Genomic DNA, 15407 nt, shown 5'->3' with positions numbered 1-15407 from the left:
GGCCAAATGCTAACAACATCTTTGGTCATTTTGCATGGCCGAGGGCAGCACAAAGCAAAACTGATCTCACTGTATCTTTTTCCTTGCGTTGTTGCAGCTTTGTTATTACTTTTTTCACTTTCTTTATCATCTCATTTTTGCCACCATCTTGTAGAGTTTTTTCTGTTGAGTTTTTGTCTCTTTTTTTGCACCACTTTCATAACTTTGTTTGTTTTTTGTCACATTTTTGTTGCTGTTTTGTGTTTGTTTGTTTTTTTTTGGTCAATTTTTTATAATGTTTTTTTCTCATTTTATTTTATTTTATTTTATTTTTTTTTATTTTTATTTTTTTTATCTTTATTGTTTTTATTTTATTTTTTTATTTTGTATTTTGTATTTTGTATTTTTTATTTTGTATTTTGTATTTTGTATTTTGTATTTTGTATTTTGTATTTTATATTTTATATATTTTTTTTTTATTTTATTTTTTTATTTTTTTTTGTTTTTTATTTTTTATTTTTATTTTTTTTATTAAACTGGAGAAAATGGACTCTGTGAAGCCGTTTGTTAACAGGTTAAAAATGTTACTGAAAAATAAATAAACTTTTGGTTTGTGTTCAGGCACCTGCGCGGACGCCTCAGCGTTAGCTCCGCTGTTGCTATGCGTAACGTTAGCATAGGAAGCTAGCTCGGCCAGGATGAAAATGCGCGCTATTAAACGTTTCGGAGGAAATAAGAGCGACTGAAGTGAAAATGAAGACGTGCAAATCCCTGATGTGTGTTTAAGGTGAGCTGTGCTGCGGATAAACCGGAGAATATCAGAACAAAAGACAAAAGAACAGCTTTATGGCATCAGTTCCTCCTCTTTTCTCACTCTACACTTCCACTACTCCCAGTATTACCAGGACAGATGACTACACAGCATCTTTTATACCTGTTATTCATTACATGTGTAGGTCAGGGGGAACAATATTTGATAATTGCAGAAAACTAGTCTGTTAACAATATAACAATATAAGAATATAGTGTATGTCCCAGGCTTTGTTTACATTGTGGCTCCACAGGTTTGAAAGTGCAGGGTTAGCTCTGAACTTGTGGTTTCCTAAAGCCAGTCTGTGTAACACCAGCTCTTGTTGCTGCTGCTGTTTGTGCACCAGGATGACAGTGACTGCAGGTTTGATTCTCCTCCTGTAATGTCCAGTTTCTCAGTCAGATGAGCAGCTCCTGGGCCTGAGGAAGTGCTGCCTGAAAACTGCAGGATCATGGGTGAGAAACGCATGTTAATACTGTCGTGTGCACACACCTGTTGAAAAAAACACACTTTACTCACTTATGTGGCTGCAAATAATGATGATTCTACTAGTTATTGAATGTTTATGTTGGAGTCTTGATACTTGATGTTAGAGGATGACATTATACATTCCTATTTAGGAGGGCTGCTCGATTATTGAAAAAATAATAATCACGATTATTTTTGTCATAATTGAAATCACGATTATTCAAACGATTATTTGTTGCCTTTAAAAAAAGAAGAGAAGTGACAAAAGAAAGTGACAAAAATCCATCAAAAAAATTACAAAAATCCAGATAAAAGTGACAAAAATCCAGAAAAAAAGTGACAAAAATCCAGCAGAAAAAAGACAAAAATCCATCAAAAAAGTGACAAAAATCCATCAAAAAAGTGACAAAAATCCAGCAGAAAAAGTGACAAAAATCCATCAAAAAAGTGACAAAAATCCAAAAAAGACAAAAATCCATCAAAAAAGTGACAAAAATCCAGAAAAAAAGTGTCAAAAATCCAGGAAAAAAGTGACAAAAATCCAGAAAAAAGTGACAAAAATCCAGAAAAAAAGTGACAAAAATCCAGAAAAAAAGTGTCAAAAATCCAGAAAAAAAAGTGACAAAAATCCAGAAAAAAGTGACAAAAATCCAGAAAAAAGTGACAAAAATCCAGAAAAAAAGTGACAAAAATCCAGCAGAAAAAAGACAAAAATCCATCAAAAAAGTGACAAAAATCCATCAAAAAAGTGACAAAAATCCATCAAAAAAGTGACAAAAATCCATCAAAAAAGTGACAAAAATCCATCAAAAAAGTGACAAAAATCCAGGAAAAAAGTGACAAAAATCCAGAAAAAAATTACAAAAATCCAGAAAAAAAGTGACAAAAATCCAGAAAAAAAGTGACAAAAATCCAGAAAAAAAGTGACAAAAATCCAGATTTTTTTTTACAAAAATCCAGAAAAAAGTGACAAAAATCCAGAAAAAAAGTGACAAAAATCCAGCAGAAAAAAGACAAAAATCCATCAAAAAAGTGACAAAAATCCAGCAGAAAAAAGACAAAAATCAATCAAAAAATGGAAAAAAATCCAAAAATTTGAAGAAAAAAAATAGAAAAAAAAATATTATAATCGTTTTTTTGCGATTATGCTTATTTTGTAATCGTTTACTGTTGTAATCGAAATCGTAATCGGATTTCGATTAATTGCACAGCCCTATTCCTATTTATCGTATTGGGTCCAGCTGTAAAGTCGTCCTGTCTCTGTCATGTCTCTGTGGCGCTCAGACTCTCAGCCACTGAATGTTTGCTTGTGTGTCAGTATGAAGCTCTGAGAAGGATTTATCTCTTTCCTGTGGAAGCTCAGACAGACTTGAGTGGTTGGACGAGCGCAATGTCTCAAGTTCATGTCTCCAGGTCCCGTGCAGATAAATCAAAAACCACATGCTCCAATATATAATAAAAGAGACTATAAAATGGCCAATCTTGCCTTTATAGCTGCTAAAAGAACTATCATGATTAATTGGAAAAAAACGTAAATTTAACTGTTTCGCAGTGGATAAATGACTGTATGAATTCTCTGATCTGTTGTCCATGGAGCAGGTTATTAATGGAGATAACCTAATGTTAAATTTTGAGCAACTCTGTAACATCGCTGGTGTAAGATAGGAAACCCTTTGAACACCTGGGAACCTATTTCTGGGGTCACCTTCATAAAAAAATAGAAACGTGCAAATACATACTAATAGATATTAACAAAAGTCTGAACTCTCAACGTTTTTGCTTGGACTATGGACCAATTTGTTTTCTGTGAAGATGTTTAAGAGTGGAGACAATACTTAAAACATGAGTAAGACGTTGGTACAACATTTGTAAATACTGTTGTTGGGGAACTGAAGGAACTGCCTCCATCTAAGATTGTGACATCACTAAACAATAGAACACTTACGCAATTTCTTACCAACTGACAAAGGAATGACAAAAAAGTGACAAAAAAATGACAAAAATTAGACAAAAAAATGACAAAAATGTGACAAAAAATGACAAAAATGTGGGAAAAAAATGACAAAAATGTGGGAAAAAAATGACAAAAATGACATCGGGGTTTCCTCAGTTCTTAAAATAGATTTTTGTTGTTGCGTTTTTGTCACTTTTGAAACATTTCATCACCTTTTTGTCTCTTTCCTCTTTTGTGGCTTTTCCATCGCGTTTCATGACACGTTTTGCTCAGCTCAGGTTAAGAGGTTTACTTTAGTGCTGCTGTTTTTTGTGATATATGTATATATTTTTTTATGACTTTATTTTTTCATTTTAGAGTTTTTCAAAATAAATACAAACAATATACCACAGGTAATATACAAAAACATACACACAGATATGAAAGAAACAAACATAAAAAACAACAATAACAAAATAATAATAATAATTCAATTCAATTAAAAGAACAGTAATACAAATATTTAACAAGGAGGAAAGAGTTTAGTTTGTCTTTAAACCATTGTTTACAGTTGCCGTTTTCAAAGAATATACTCGATATAAATGATATAAATGATATAAATGATATAAATGGCCTTAATATCAGTTACAGCAGTCAGCGTTGACTTTGCAGCGTGTTGTTATTGTTTATTTGGACAGTTCATGCCGATGCACACGTGAGACCCATGCATGTAAACACACCACGCCGGACAATAAAGAGTTATTTTTGAGAATCCTTTAGACCAGTGGTTCTCAACCTGGGGGTCGCGAGACGAATTTGGGGGGCCGCCAGATCATTTAGATAAAATATACATATTTTCATTAGCAGATAATCAAATGTTTTATTGTCGCATGTGTTGCTATTTTACCAGAGTGCCATTATTTGATCATAATTTGATGAATTTTATTCCAACCATTTGTTTTCTTCTTTGTCTTTTAAGAATTATGAACCCTAATGTTCCTATTTCTCACGGTGTGACCCGGGCGGGGGGTCACGAACCCCTTTACCTGTTATAATGGGGGTCACGGCTCCTAAAGGTTGAGAACCACTGCTTTAAATGAGACATTCCCAAAGTCCGGGACATCGCGGACCCCCCTCTCTCTCGGGGCCCCCCAGTCATAGTAGTTTACTCCATTCAAAGGAATTGTGAATAATTTTGCAGCTAAAATGACATAAAAAGTAACATTTAGTAACAACAGTCGGCTAAATACTGGTTTAAACGGGTGCATTTGTCCAGATGAATGTATTTTTCTTTTATCAAAATGAACTTTTTTCATTGTTCTTGTTTTGCAGACAAGCTTTAGGGCCCCTGTAGTGCCTCTGAGGCCCCCCGCTTTGGGAACCACTGCTTTAGACGATACATTTGTTAAAAAACAGCCGCCGCCAATTTCTTTTATAAACCATTTTATGTCAAACACTGGTCCATGTTCCTTATTTTGTCAGTTATCTTTTCATTCAGTTTTACTTCTTGTATGATATTAATCCATTCTTTAACTCACTCTTTTGTTTTGATCTTTAAAGCTGTGATTCGAAGGATTTGAAAAACATACTTTTCATCTGAGTTTATATTAATTGGGATTTTTCCTAATATCATATTTTCTCAGTTTCTTATTGTCGTTTCAACTATACGTCTTTCCAGTAAGTTTGTATTATTTTACAAGTATAGAAAATATGTGTGTGATTCACTTTTTCCTCCAACATACAGTTTGTCCCTTTATATTTACTCAGTCCAGAAGTATCTGACAGTGCTGCTGTTCTTCTGTTCTACTGGCGGAGTTTTAACCAAACCCTTGCCTTTCTGTCTGTTTGTTTGTGAGTTTTCTGATGAAAAAGACTTAAACTGACACATATGTTTGGTTCAGATCTCACTGGTTCCTCTCAGTGGATTAAAGAGGAACCAGAGGAAGAGAAGAAGCCGCACGACAAACCTTTCAGCATCACCGCTCAGAAAAACAAGTTTCCTCTGAACCAAAGCGACGAAGATGAAGCCGATGAGAAGGACTGTGGCTACGAGCCGGGCTGCAGCTCACGCCTGGGGGAGACGTTTGAACTGTCCTCCATTTTAAACCTATCCAGACCCGGCGACAGCGAGCGGCCGTACAGCTGCCCCGTCTGCAGCAAGGCGTTCACGAAGAGCAGCAACGTGGGGAAGCACATGCGGATCCACACGGGCGAGAAGCCGTTCAAGTGCTCGCTCTGCGACCGAACGTTCACCCAGAAAACCCACCTGGAGTCGCACCTGCCGTCCCACACCGGGGAGAAGCCCTTCAGCTGCCCCGTCTGCAGCAAGCGCTTCTCGCAGAAGAGCAACTACGTGCGGCATCTGGCCGTGCACACGGGGGAGAAGCGCTTCAGCTGCGCCGAGTGCGGGGCGAGGTTCAACCTGAAGCGGAATCTGGATCGCCACGTCATGAGCCACACGGGGGAGAAGGCGTTCAGCTGCCCCTTCTGCGACAAGGGCTTCACCCGGAAGGAGAGCCTGAACAATCATCTGATGGTTCACACGGGGGAGAAGGGGCTGCAGAAACCCTTCTGTTGTGCCGAATGTGGCCTGAGATTCAAAAAAGAGCCGTATTTGCACCGGCACATGGCGCTGCACAACGGAGACAGACCATTCAGCTGCTCGGTGTGTGAGAAGAAGTACAAGCATGAAGGAGCTTTGAAGACGCACATGAAGAAGCACAGCGAGGAGCGCCCCTTCAGCTGCTCACTGTGCGCTCAGACCTTCGCCCTGAAGGTGGAGCTGATGAAGCACCTGCGGCGGCACAGCGGAGACAAACCTTTCAAGTGTTCGGTTTGTGACAAAGCGTTTACCAGGAAGCTGTACCTGTCCCGGCACGTGAGTAAGACGCACACGGGCGGGGACAGCGCCGCCTGTTGAAGACGAGCAGAAGTGTTTTTTATTTCATCTGTGGCCTTAGATAATGGTCTAATATAAAGTACTGTGGCATCATTTGTTATATCATCAATGGATTCTGCATATCTGTTGTTTTTAATGCACAATGTCAATAAAGCTCAACAACCCGGTCCTGCTCAGTCATGCAGTGTTTACATTCAGCTTTATTTTACTACTTTCCTCATGTAAATATGAGCTTTAATGAACTGTTCAGAAACAATTCCAGTCAATTTTCGGGATAGTGATCTGAAGGCTGCGCTGACGTCCTTTCTCCACCAGAGGGAGACAAATCCTAAGGTGCTCTCGTACATGTTTGTTCTCGTAGAGTAGAAAACAAACTAAATCAAACAATACAATACAATACAAAGCTTAAATGTGACTAATTAAGGAAAGTCAAGACTAAAAGTGAACCTATGCACGTTATTAACCCCTTAACTCCCACCTGAACCCAGCACATCTTCTCCAGTTTGGCTTTACCCCAATCCAAAAGCTTCTGGAAAAAAGGTGAGGAAATAGCGACAAAACTGAGACGAAAACATGGATGGAAATGTGACAAAAAAGTGAGAAAACTGAAAAAAATGGACAAAAAAATGCCAGAAAGTGACAAAAAAAATGTAGAAAAATTTACAAAAAATGATGAAAAAGTGGCAAAAATTTGACAACAAAAGGACAAATATAAAAAAAAAGTGAGAAAACACAAAAAAGTGACAAAAAAATTACAAAAAAATTACGAAAAAGTGGTAAAAATGTGATAAATTGACAAAAATTTGACAAAAATTTGACAAATGTGACAAAAAGTGACACAAAATTTACTATTTGAGAAAAAAAATTACAAAAAAGCTACAAAATGAGTTGAAACCCCCCAAAAAATGATGGGAAAAAATGTGATGACGTGAAGAAAAAGATCCATTTAGTTTTGTAGGTCTTTCAAATGAGGCGTTACACTGGCCTACAGGATTTGGGTAAAGCTGAGCTGGAGAAAATGCTCTGGGTTCAGGCAGGAGTTAAGAGGTTAAACTATGTTATATAATAGGACTGGGACAAATATCAGACTGTATTGCAATACTTTTAGCGATACATTGTAAATGGTCTCAGCTCTTTTCTACCTTCATTAGGCCCAAAGTGCTTCTATAACCCCCTCATACATGTAGTGTTTATTTAATGTAACCAGCAGGTCTTTAAAGAGGCCAAACCAAATGTTTTTGTTTTTGTAAGTGTGAGGCAGCGTCGGAGAGACCTTAAAGCTGCATTCTGCAACTTTTTATGCATAAATAAAAGGTGATATTTGGACGAGTTTGACCTGTTTGTGACCCAGTATGTTGTATGAGAGGTCAGCACGGTGCCTTTACTCTCAGTGACAGGGGTCAAAAACTGACACATAAACAACTCGGGGCCCCCATTATATAAAGTCATCGTTGCTACTTAAGGGAAGAAAAAACATTTTAATATGAAGTTAATGTTTAAACTGTTGTAAGCGTTTGAATGGTTTCCACAAATGATATGCTCAAAAAACACTGGTCTATATGACACTCCAGGATCAATTGTTTTCTAGGTTTTTACCACCCCCTTGTGGTCGGGGGCGACTTCAAAAGACCCTCGGTAGATCGGATTCTAATGGGTCTTCAAACCTGGCTCCAAAGAGGTTAGTTTTTTCTAAATGTCAATCAATCTTATATGAATCTTATCTGAATCGGCTTGTTGCACGGTGTGGCTATGCTAGCTCCTCTGACCTGAAGGTGTGAGCGCCTGGACTTCCTGTCTGTTTTCTTTTCCTGGAATAATAATCATATTGTCTAAAGATTACGTTGTGGGCGGTGAGTTCCCGGTAGACGATCATTTATTGTGTTCAAATCATGAAGTTCAGATCAGAGACGCCTGTGATCATGAAGGATCGAGAGTTTGTCTTGAAGCTAAAGGCTAACATGCTATAAAAATATATATAAAGGCACTATTTCAAGTTTTTTAATGCATAAACCCCTTAACTCCCACCTGAACCGAGCACGTTTTCTCGACGAAAACAATGATGGAAATGTGGCAAAAATGTCACAAACATTTGATAAAAAATGGACAAAAAAGGGACGAAAAATTGATGAAAAAATTACAAAAATGTGATAAAAATGTGATAAAAATTGACGAAAACATGAAGAAAAAAAAAGTGACAAAAAATGACAACAAAGCTACAAAAACGTGAGGAAAAAGATCCTCTCGGTTCAGGCGGGAGTTAAGAGGTTAAATTAGCCTTTAGCTTCCCTGATCCTTCTAAACATAAACGTCTCCTCTATGGAAATATTTCTACCAGGAACTCACTGGTCTGAGCTCATCTTAATGGAAATGAATACAAACAGGAAGTACTTGCGCCCACAGCTTCACCTCAGAGGAACTAGCGTAGCCACATTGTGCAACAAGCCGATCAGACGCAGCAGGACCAGACTTTGGACCAAAACAGTGTAGAAATGATCGAGGGACAGCGTTTTATTTTGAACAATTGATCTCGAGTACAAGTCTTTTAAACAATATTCCTTTATATACGTCTTATCTATTTCAATCTTTACAATGTTTACACAGTTTTACAGCTGATTCTAAATTTAGTGCTGGTGCTGGCGTCTCTGGATTACAGTGAGTTGGCGTTGCTCATATTTACAGATCCGTCTCAGGACATGAACCTTATTAGAGTCAGATTTATAACATGGACATAAACTGTTTGATCGAGGCTGCTCTTGTTTTGTGTCACTGATGCTTCTGTCATGAACCCTCCTGCATCAGTTCTTCTGTTTCTTGTATTGAATCCATCTCCGCCCGGTTTGAATCCTGTTCTTCCTCCACATTCTCCGGTTCATCTGCAGGAACCTCATCACAAACTGTAAGTCTCTCGTCCTCTCGTTCCTCCTCCAGTCCCTCCTCCTGTCCCGCCTCCTGTCCCGCCTCCTGTCCCGCCTCCTGTCCCTCCTCCAGTCCCGCCTCCTGTCCCGCCTCCAGTCTCTCCACCAGTCCCTCCTCCAGTCCCGCCTCCAGTCCTGCCTCCTGTCCCGCCTCCAGTCCCTCCTCCTGTCCCGCCTCCAGTCCCGCCTCCAGTTCCTCCTCCGGTCTCTCCTCCAGTCCCTCCTCCAGTCCCTCCTCCAGTCCCGCCTCCAGTCCCTCCTCCAGTCCCTCCTCCTGTCCCGCCTCCTGTCCCGCCTCCAGTCCCGCCTCCAGTCCCGCCTCCAGTCCCGCCTCCAGTCCCTCCTCCTGATCTCCGGTTTGCTCCTCGTGTCCGTTAGCTCCACTGGTCCCGTTCTGCAGGGCGGTGTCCGACGTCCGGCCCGCGGGCTGGTTTGGGGCCGGGCTGGTCGGCGTCTGGCCCGCGGGCTGGTTTGGGGCCGGGCCCGGCGTCTGGCCCGCGGGCTGGTTTGGGGCCGGGCTGGTCGGGGTCGGGGTCTGAGTCTGAGCTGTGGAGGCGGCGTCCTTGGCCTGGCGGATACAGTTGATCCACTGCTGTTTGTTGAAGGCGTCGCTGGCCTGGAGGCAGTGGCTCTGGCCCCCGGCTTTACACCACACCCGGAAGAAGTTCTTTGCTGCAAATGGAAGAAAAAAACATCAGCAACAGAAATCACTCACTTCTCCATCATACAGTGTTTTAAAGGGGTTACAGTGCCTGAAATCCAACCGTGGATCAGGCTTTAACATAATTTAGTACAAAAACTAGTACGAAGCCAAACTCACACATGCGCCTCCTCATCACAGTGTGAGGATAAAGTCAGGGCTTTGCTGAGGCACATGTGGCACAGACAGAGCAGCCACAGGGTTTCTCAGGAGACACTGTGGGGTTTGTGGAAGAGTGTTTTATTTTGGCGGTGCCTTTGCTCTGCCTGGTCCTGTGATCAGTGTGATCAGTGTGATCAGTGTGATCAGTGTGATCAGTGTGATCAGTGTGATCAGTGTGAGCAGTGTGGGCACACTGTTTGGGAAACACCAGAAGCCTGGGTGACTGAGAGACTGTGGAAGCCAGTGTTGGGGAAAATACTTATTTAGTTACAGATACTTCACTTAAAGTGTATTTTGTAACGTACTCCGTTACTTTGTGCAGTCAGAGTCTTGTATTCTGAATACTTCACGTACTTTCACATTAATGTGCTTTATATTTGAGTATAAATGCGGCGTATGATTTAAAACACGTTCACTAAGTCTGTTGGAAAGACAGTAATGAACTTATTTAAGGCGAGACACTGCAGGTGAACAGGGAAAACATGTATATTTACAGATTTCAATTTGAAACTGTTGCTGTCGATCACTGGCATGAATGTGAGGAAGAAATACATGTTTTCTGTCATTTTATCTTTTCATATCAGAACAAGGTGTTTTATGCCTAAAAATGCACCAAATTTCCATCTTTTCGGCGACCGGATCTGAATAATGGACAGAGCTACATTCAAACTTAAGGTTTCATTTTATTGATGAATGAGTTGCCAAGACTTTTTCAGAGCGGATTTAGGATTTCTTGTTTAGTTTTAAAATAAGCTGTTTTTTAGTGTAAAAATGTGTAAAAATTAAATTTTCGCCTTATTTTTTGACATTCAAAACTCAATAAATGAGGCTTAAGGGATTAAATAATAAAAAATCCCTCTGAAAAAACCTTCCAAATCTTGTTCAGTCCAAGGCTGGAAAATGTGAAGTCTTTAGGTCCGACTGACGTGGACATAGTGTTGCCACAATGACAGAAACATGTGTTTGGAGAAAAAGGCCTTGAAATTGTGTTCTCCCATATAAGTCTATGGGGGAACATTGAATCAGTGCAATATTTAAACATGTTATTGTGAAGATTAGGCATATTTTCTGTTTCCGGGTGAAAGCTTATATGTTCAGAGACAGATTTGGCCCAAAACCTGAAAACTGAAACATGTAGTTTTGCCTGTAGTGTCTCCTCTTAAGCTTTAATTAAAGCTCTTTGCAGACACAGCAGGAGAAGCCGAGCACGTGACCCACATGTGTCTGGTTTGTATAAACGTGTTGAAGTTTTCAGTCGTTATTTGTGTTTTTGAAGGAGAGACGGATCATCAACAGTGAAACAAAACAGCTAAACTTTTCTTTATTATTAATGTTGTGGAAAATGGAGCTGAAATGTAATGTTCAGAATCACAATGTGTTCCTTTGATTCTGAGACAGTTACTGTATTTACCCTCAAGAGTAACTGAGTAACTGTACCTGAATATACTCAAAGTGAGTGTTCTGTATTCAGTTATTACCCAACACTGTTGGTGGCCTTGTTTCAGTCTACCCCAGGGCAGCTGTGGCTAAAACTGTAATGAAACTGTAAAGTGACTTTGAGCATCTGGAGAAGCGCCGTATCAGACTAATGCACTTTATTATTATTACATTATTATGATTAATTATTAGATCAGATTTCTGCTTCACTTGAGCTGCACTTTGATTATTAAACCAATGAACACGTTCTTCATAATTAATGAACAAACGACTTAAATAAAAGTAAGAATGAAACTGAGAGCTCAGTGAGAGCCAGAGGCACTCGGGCCTAATGTGGCCTCTGCTCATTTATTGGTGATCCGTGATCCGTGATCCGTGATCCGTGATCCGTGATCCGTGATCCGTGATCCGTGATCCGTGATCCGTGATCCGTGATCCCTGATCCCTGATCCGTGATCCCTGATCCCTGATCCGTGATCCCTGATCCGTGATCCGTGATCCGTGATCCGTGATCCGTGATCTCACCTGATGTAGGGCTGGGCATCGTATTTATTTTCAATACTGGTGCTTTAACGATACTTGGTTTACAGATAGATCCCTGTTTGTCTTCTAAATGTGTATGATTTGTTTGAGCTGAAAGAACCGACTCGCTCTCTTTAATGCTGACGGCGGGAGAACGTGGATCTAAAGATATTTTGTCTTTGGTTTCCGTTCTCAAAAGGTTTTTTCTTCTTTAAACGTTTGTAAATGTGTGAAATGTGTGAGTTTGTTGATTCTAAAACACAAAGTAACAGCACTGACTCCTCTCGTTGTTGCTGAACGCGCCCCGGATGGACCCGCCCACTCTCATCTCTCCGTCTGATAGGTCCTCCAGCTCCAGCTGCTCGATGGGGATTGGCTGACGGCAGAGCTGGTATCTGATTGGCTGTTCAGAGGCGGAGACGGAGCGTGTGATGACGAGCACGTCCTGGAAGAGGAACACGTGCAGCTTCTGTGAAGAAGAAGAAGAAGAAGAACACGTTTAGTATCTGTAGTATCTGTAGTATCTGCACGTCCTGGAAGAGGAACACGTGCAGCTTCTGTGAAGAAGAAGAAGAAGAAGAACACGTTTAGTATCTGTATCTGTAGAACACGTTTAGTATCTGTAGTATCTGTAGTATTAGAATCTGTAGTATCTGCACGTCCTGGAAGAGGAACACGTGCAGCTTCTGTGAAGAAGAAGAAGAAGAAGAAGAACACATTTAGTATCTGTAGTATCTGTAGTATTAGTATCTGTAGTATTAGTATCTGTAGTATTAGTATCTGTAGTATTAGTATCTGTAGTATCTGTACGTCCTGGAAGAGGAACACGTGCAGCTTCTGTGAAGAAGAAGAAGAAGAAGAACACGTTTAGTATCTGTAGTATCTGTATCTGTATCTGTAGTATCTGTAGTATTAGTATCTGTAGTATCTGTATCTGTAGTATCTGTAGTATTAGTATCTGTAGTATCTGTAGTATCTGTAGTATCTGTAGTATCTGTAGTATCTGTAGTATGTAGTATTTGTAGTATATAGTATCTGTAGTATTTGTAGTATATAGTATCTGTAGTATTTGTAGTATATAGTATCTGTAGTATTTGTAGTACTCACCCCCCCCGGTGGTTCTTGAGCGCTCCGTGTAGTATGTAGTATGTAGTATGTAGTATGTAGTATGTAGTATCTATAGTATGTAGTATCTGTAGTATTAGTACTCACCACCCCCCGGTGGTTCTTGAGCGCTCCGTGTAGTATGTAGTATGTAGTATGTAGTATGTAGTATGTAGTATGTAGTATCTATAGTATGTAGTATCTGTAGTATTAGTATTAGTATATGCAGTATTAGTACTCACCACCCCCCGGTGGTTCTTGAGCGCTCCGTGTAGTATCTGTAGTACCTGTAGTATCTGTAGTATGTAGTATCTGTAGTATCTGTAGTACTCACCACCCCCCGGTGGTTCTTGAGCGCTCCGTGTAGTATCTGTAGTACCTGTAGTATCTGTAGTATCTGTAGTACTCACCACCCCCCGGTGGTTCTTGAGCGCTCCGTGTAGTATGTAGTATCTGTAGTATTAGTATCTGTAGTATTTGTAGTATATGTAGTATCTGTAGTATTTGCAGTATTAGTACTCACCACCCCCCGGTGGTTCTTGAGCACTCCGTGTAGTATCTGTAGTATTAGTATCTGTAGTATGTGTAGTATTTGTAGTACTCACCACCCCCCGGTGGTTCTTGAGCGCTCCGTGTAGTATCTGTAGTATCTGTAGTATGTAGTATCTGCAGTATTTGTAGTACTCACCACCCCCCGGTGGTTCTTGAGCACTCCGTGTAGTATCTGTAGTATTAGTATCTGTAGTATATGTAGTATTTGTAGTACTCACCACCCCCCGGTGGTTCTTGAGCGCTCCGTGTAGTATCTGTAGTATCTGTAGTATCTGTAGTATCTGCAGTATTAGTACTCACCACCCCCCGGTGGTTCTTGAGCGCTCCGTGTAGTATGTAGTATCTGTAGTATGTAGTATCTGCAGTATTAGTACTCACCACCCCCCGGTGGTTCTTGAGCGCTCCGTGCAGTATGTAGTATCTGTAGTATCTGTAGTATCTGTAGTATGTAGTATCTGTAGTATGTAGTATCTGTAGTATTTGCAGTACTCACCACCCCCCGGTGGTTCTTGAGCGCTCCGTGTAGTATCTGTAGTATCTGTAGTATGTAGTATATGTAGTATGTAGTATATGTAGTATTTGTAGTACTCACCACCCCCCGGTGGTTCTTGAGCGCTCCGTGCAGTATGTAGTATCTGTAGTATGTAGTATCTGTAGTATTTGCAGTACTCACCACCCCCCGGTGGTTCTTGAGCGCTCCGTGTAGTATGTAGTATCTGTAGTATCTGTAGTATTTGCAGTACTCACCACCCCCCGGTGGTTCTTGAGCGCTCCGTGTAGTATCTGTAGTATCTGTAGTATCTGTAGTATCTGCAGTATTTGTAGTACTCACCACCCCCCGGTGGTTCTTGAGCGCTCCGTGTAGTATCTGTAGTATCTGTAGTATCTGTAGTATCTGTAGTATCTGTAGTATTTGCAGTATTAGTACTCACCACCCCCCGGTGGTTCTTGAGCGCTCCGTGTAGTATGTAGTATCTGTAGTATGTAGTATATGCAGTATTTGCAGTACTCACCACCCCCCGGTGGTTCTTGAGCGCTCCGTGTAGTATCTGTAGTATCTGTAGTATCTGTAGTATCTGCAGTATTTGTAGTACTCACCACCCCCCGGTGGTTCTTGAGCGCTCCGTGGCAGCTCAGAGTCCGTGATTGGTCGATCAGGTGATGCTTCGGCTCCTCCTCAGAATAAACAAGTCTCTCTTTATAAAACTCACACTCGGACTCTCCGGTCTGACGGTTAATGTCGGCCACGACGCCCTGCACCGTCACCATCTGCAACACAACACATACTGATGAAGTACTTTTACTGCATCACCATCTGCAGACAACACATACTGATGAAGTACTTTTACTGCATCACCATCTGCAACACAACACATTACTGATGAAGTACTTTTACTGCATCACCATCTGCAACACAACACATTACTGATGAAGTTCTTTTACTGCATCACCATCTGCAACACAACACATTACTGATGAAGTACTTTTACTGCATCACCATCTGCAACACAACACATTACTGATGAAGTACTTTTACTGCATCACCATCTGCAACACAACACATTACTGATGAAGTACTTTTACTGCATCACCATCTGCAACACAACACATTACTGATGAAGTACTTTTACTGCATCACCATCTGCAACACAACACATTACTGATGAAGTACTTTTACTGCATCACCATCTGCAACACAACACATTACTGATGAAGTACTTTTACTGCATCACCATCTGCAACACAACACATTACTGATGAAGTACTTTTACTTCATCACTTTATTACTCTCACTGATTATCCAGACGAGCCGCAAAGTCTGGTTCACTGTGTTCAGATTTCCACTGTTTTCGTGAAGAGAATGAAAACTATACACAGGTGCTCGTCATATCATTTGAATATCATGAAAAAGTGCGTTTACTTCT

The 15407-nt window shown here is 40.5% G+C and overlaps 1 protein-coding gene across 1 annotated transcript in view; it reads right to left on the bottom strand.

Moving 5' to 3' along the window:
- Positions 1 to 8711: 8711 nt before the first annotated feature.
- The window catches only part of arhgef3 (Rho guanine nucleotide exchange factor (GEF) 3), a gene marked incomplete at its 3' end in the record, with an annotated part of 42315 nt that continues 35619 nt past the window's right edge, over positions 8712 to 15407 (bottom strand). The window contains exons 10-13 of the mRNA XM_079556548.1: positions 14581 to 14751; positions 12106 to 12295; positions 9085 to 9677; positions 8712 to 8732 (exon numbers count right to left, since the gene is read on the bottom strand). Of these exons, the coding sequence (XP_079412674.1) occupies positions 8712 to 8732; positions 9085 to 9677; positions 12106 to 12295; positions 14581 to 14751 (975 nt within the window). The remainder of the gene's footprint in view (positions 8733 to 9084; positions 9678 to 12105; positions 12296 to 14580; positions 14752 to 15407) is intronic.

This window comes from Gobius niger (genome assembly GCF_951799975.1).
Source record: "Gobius niger genome assembly, chromosome: 5".
NCBI lineage: Eukaryota > Metazoa > Chordata > Actinopteri > Gobiiformes > Gobiidae > Gobius > Gobius niger.
The sequence above is the reverse complement of the archived record's forward strand: the minus strand, read 5'-3'. Positions and strand labels throughout refer to the sequence as shown.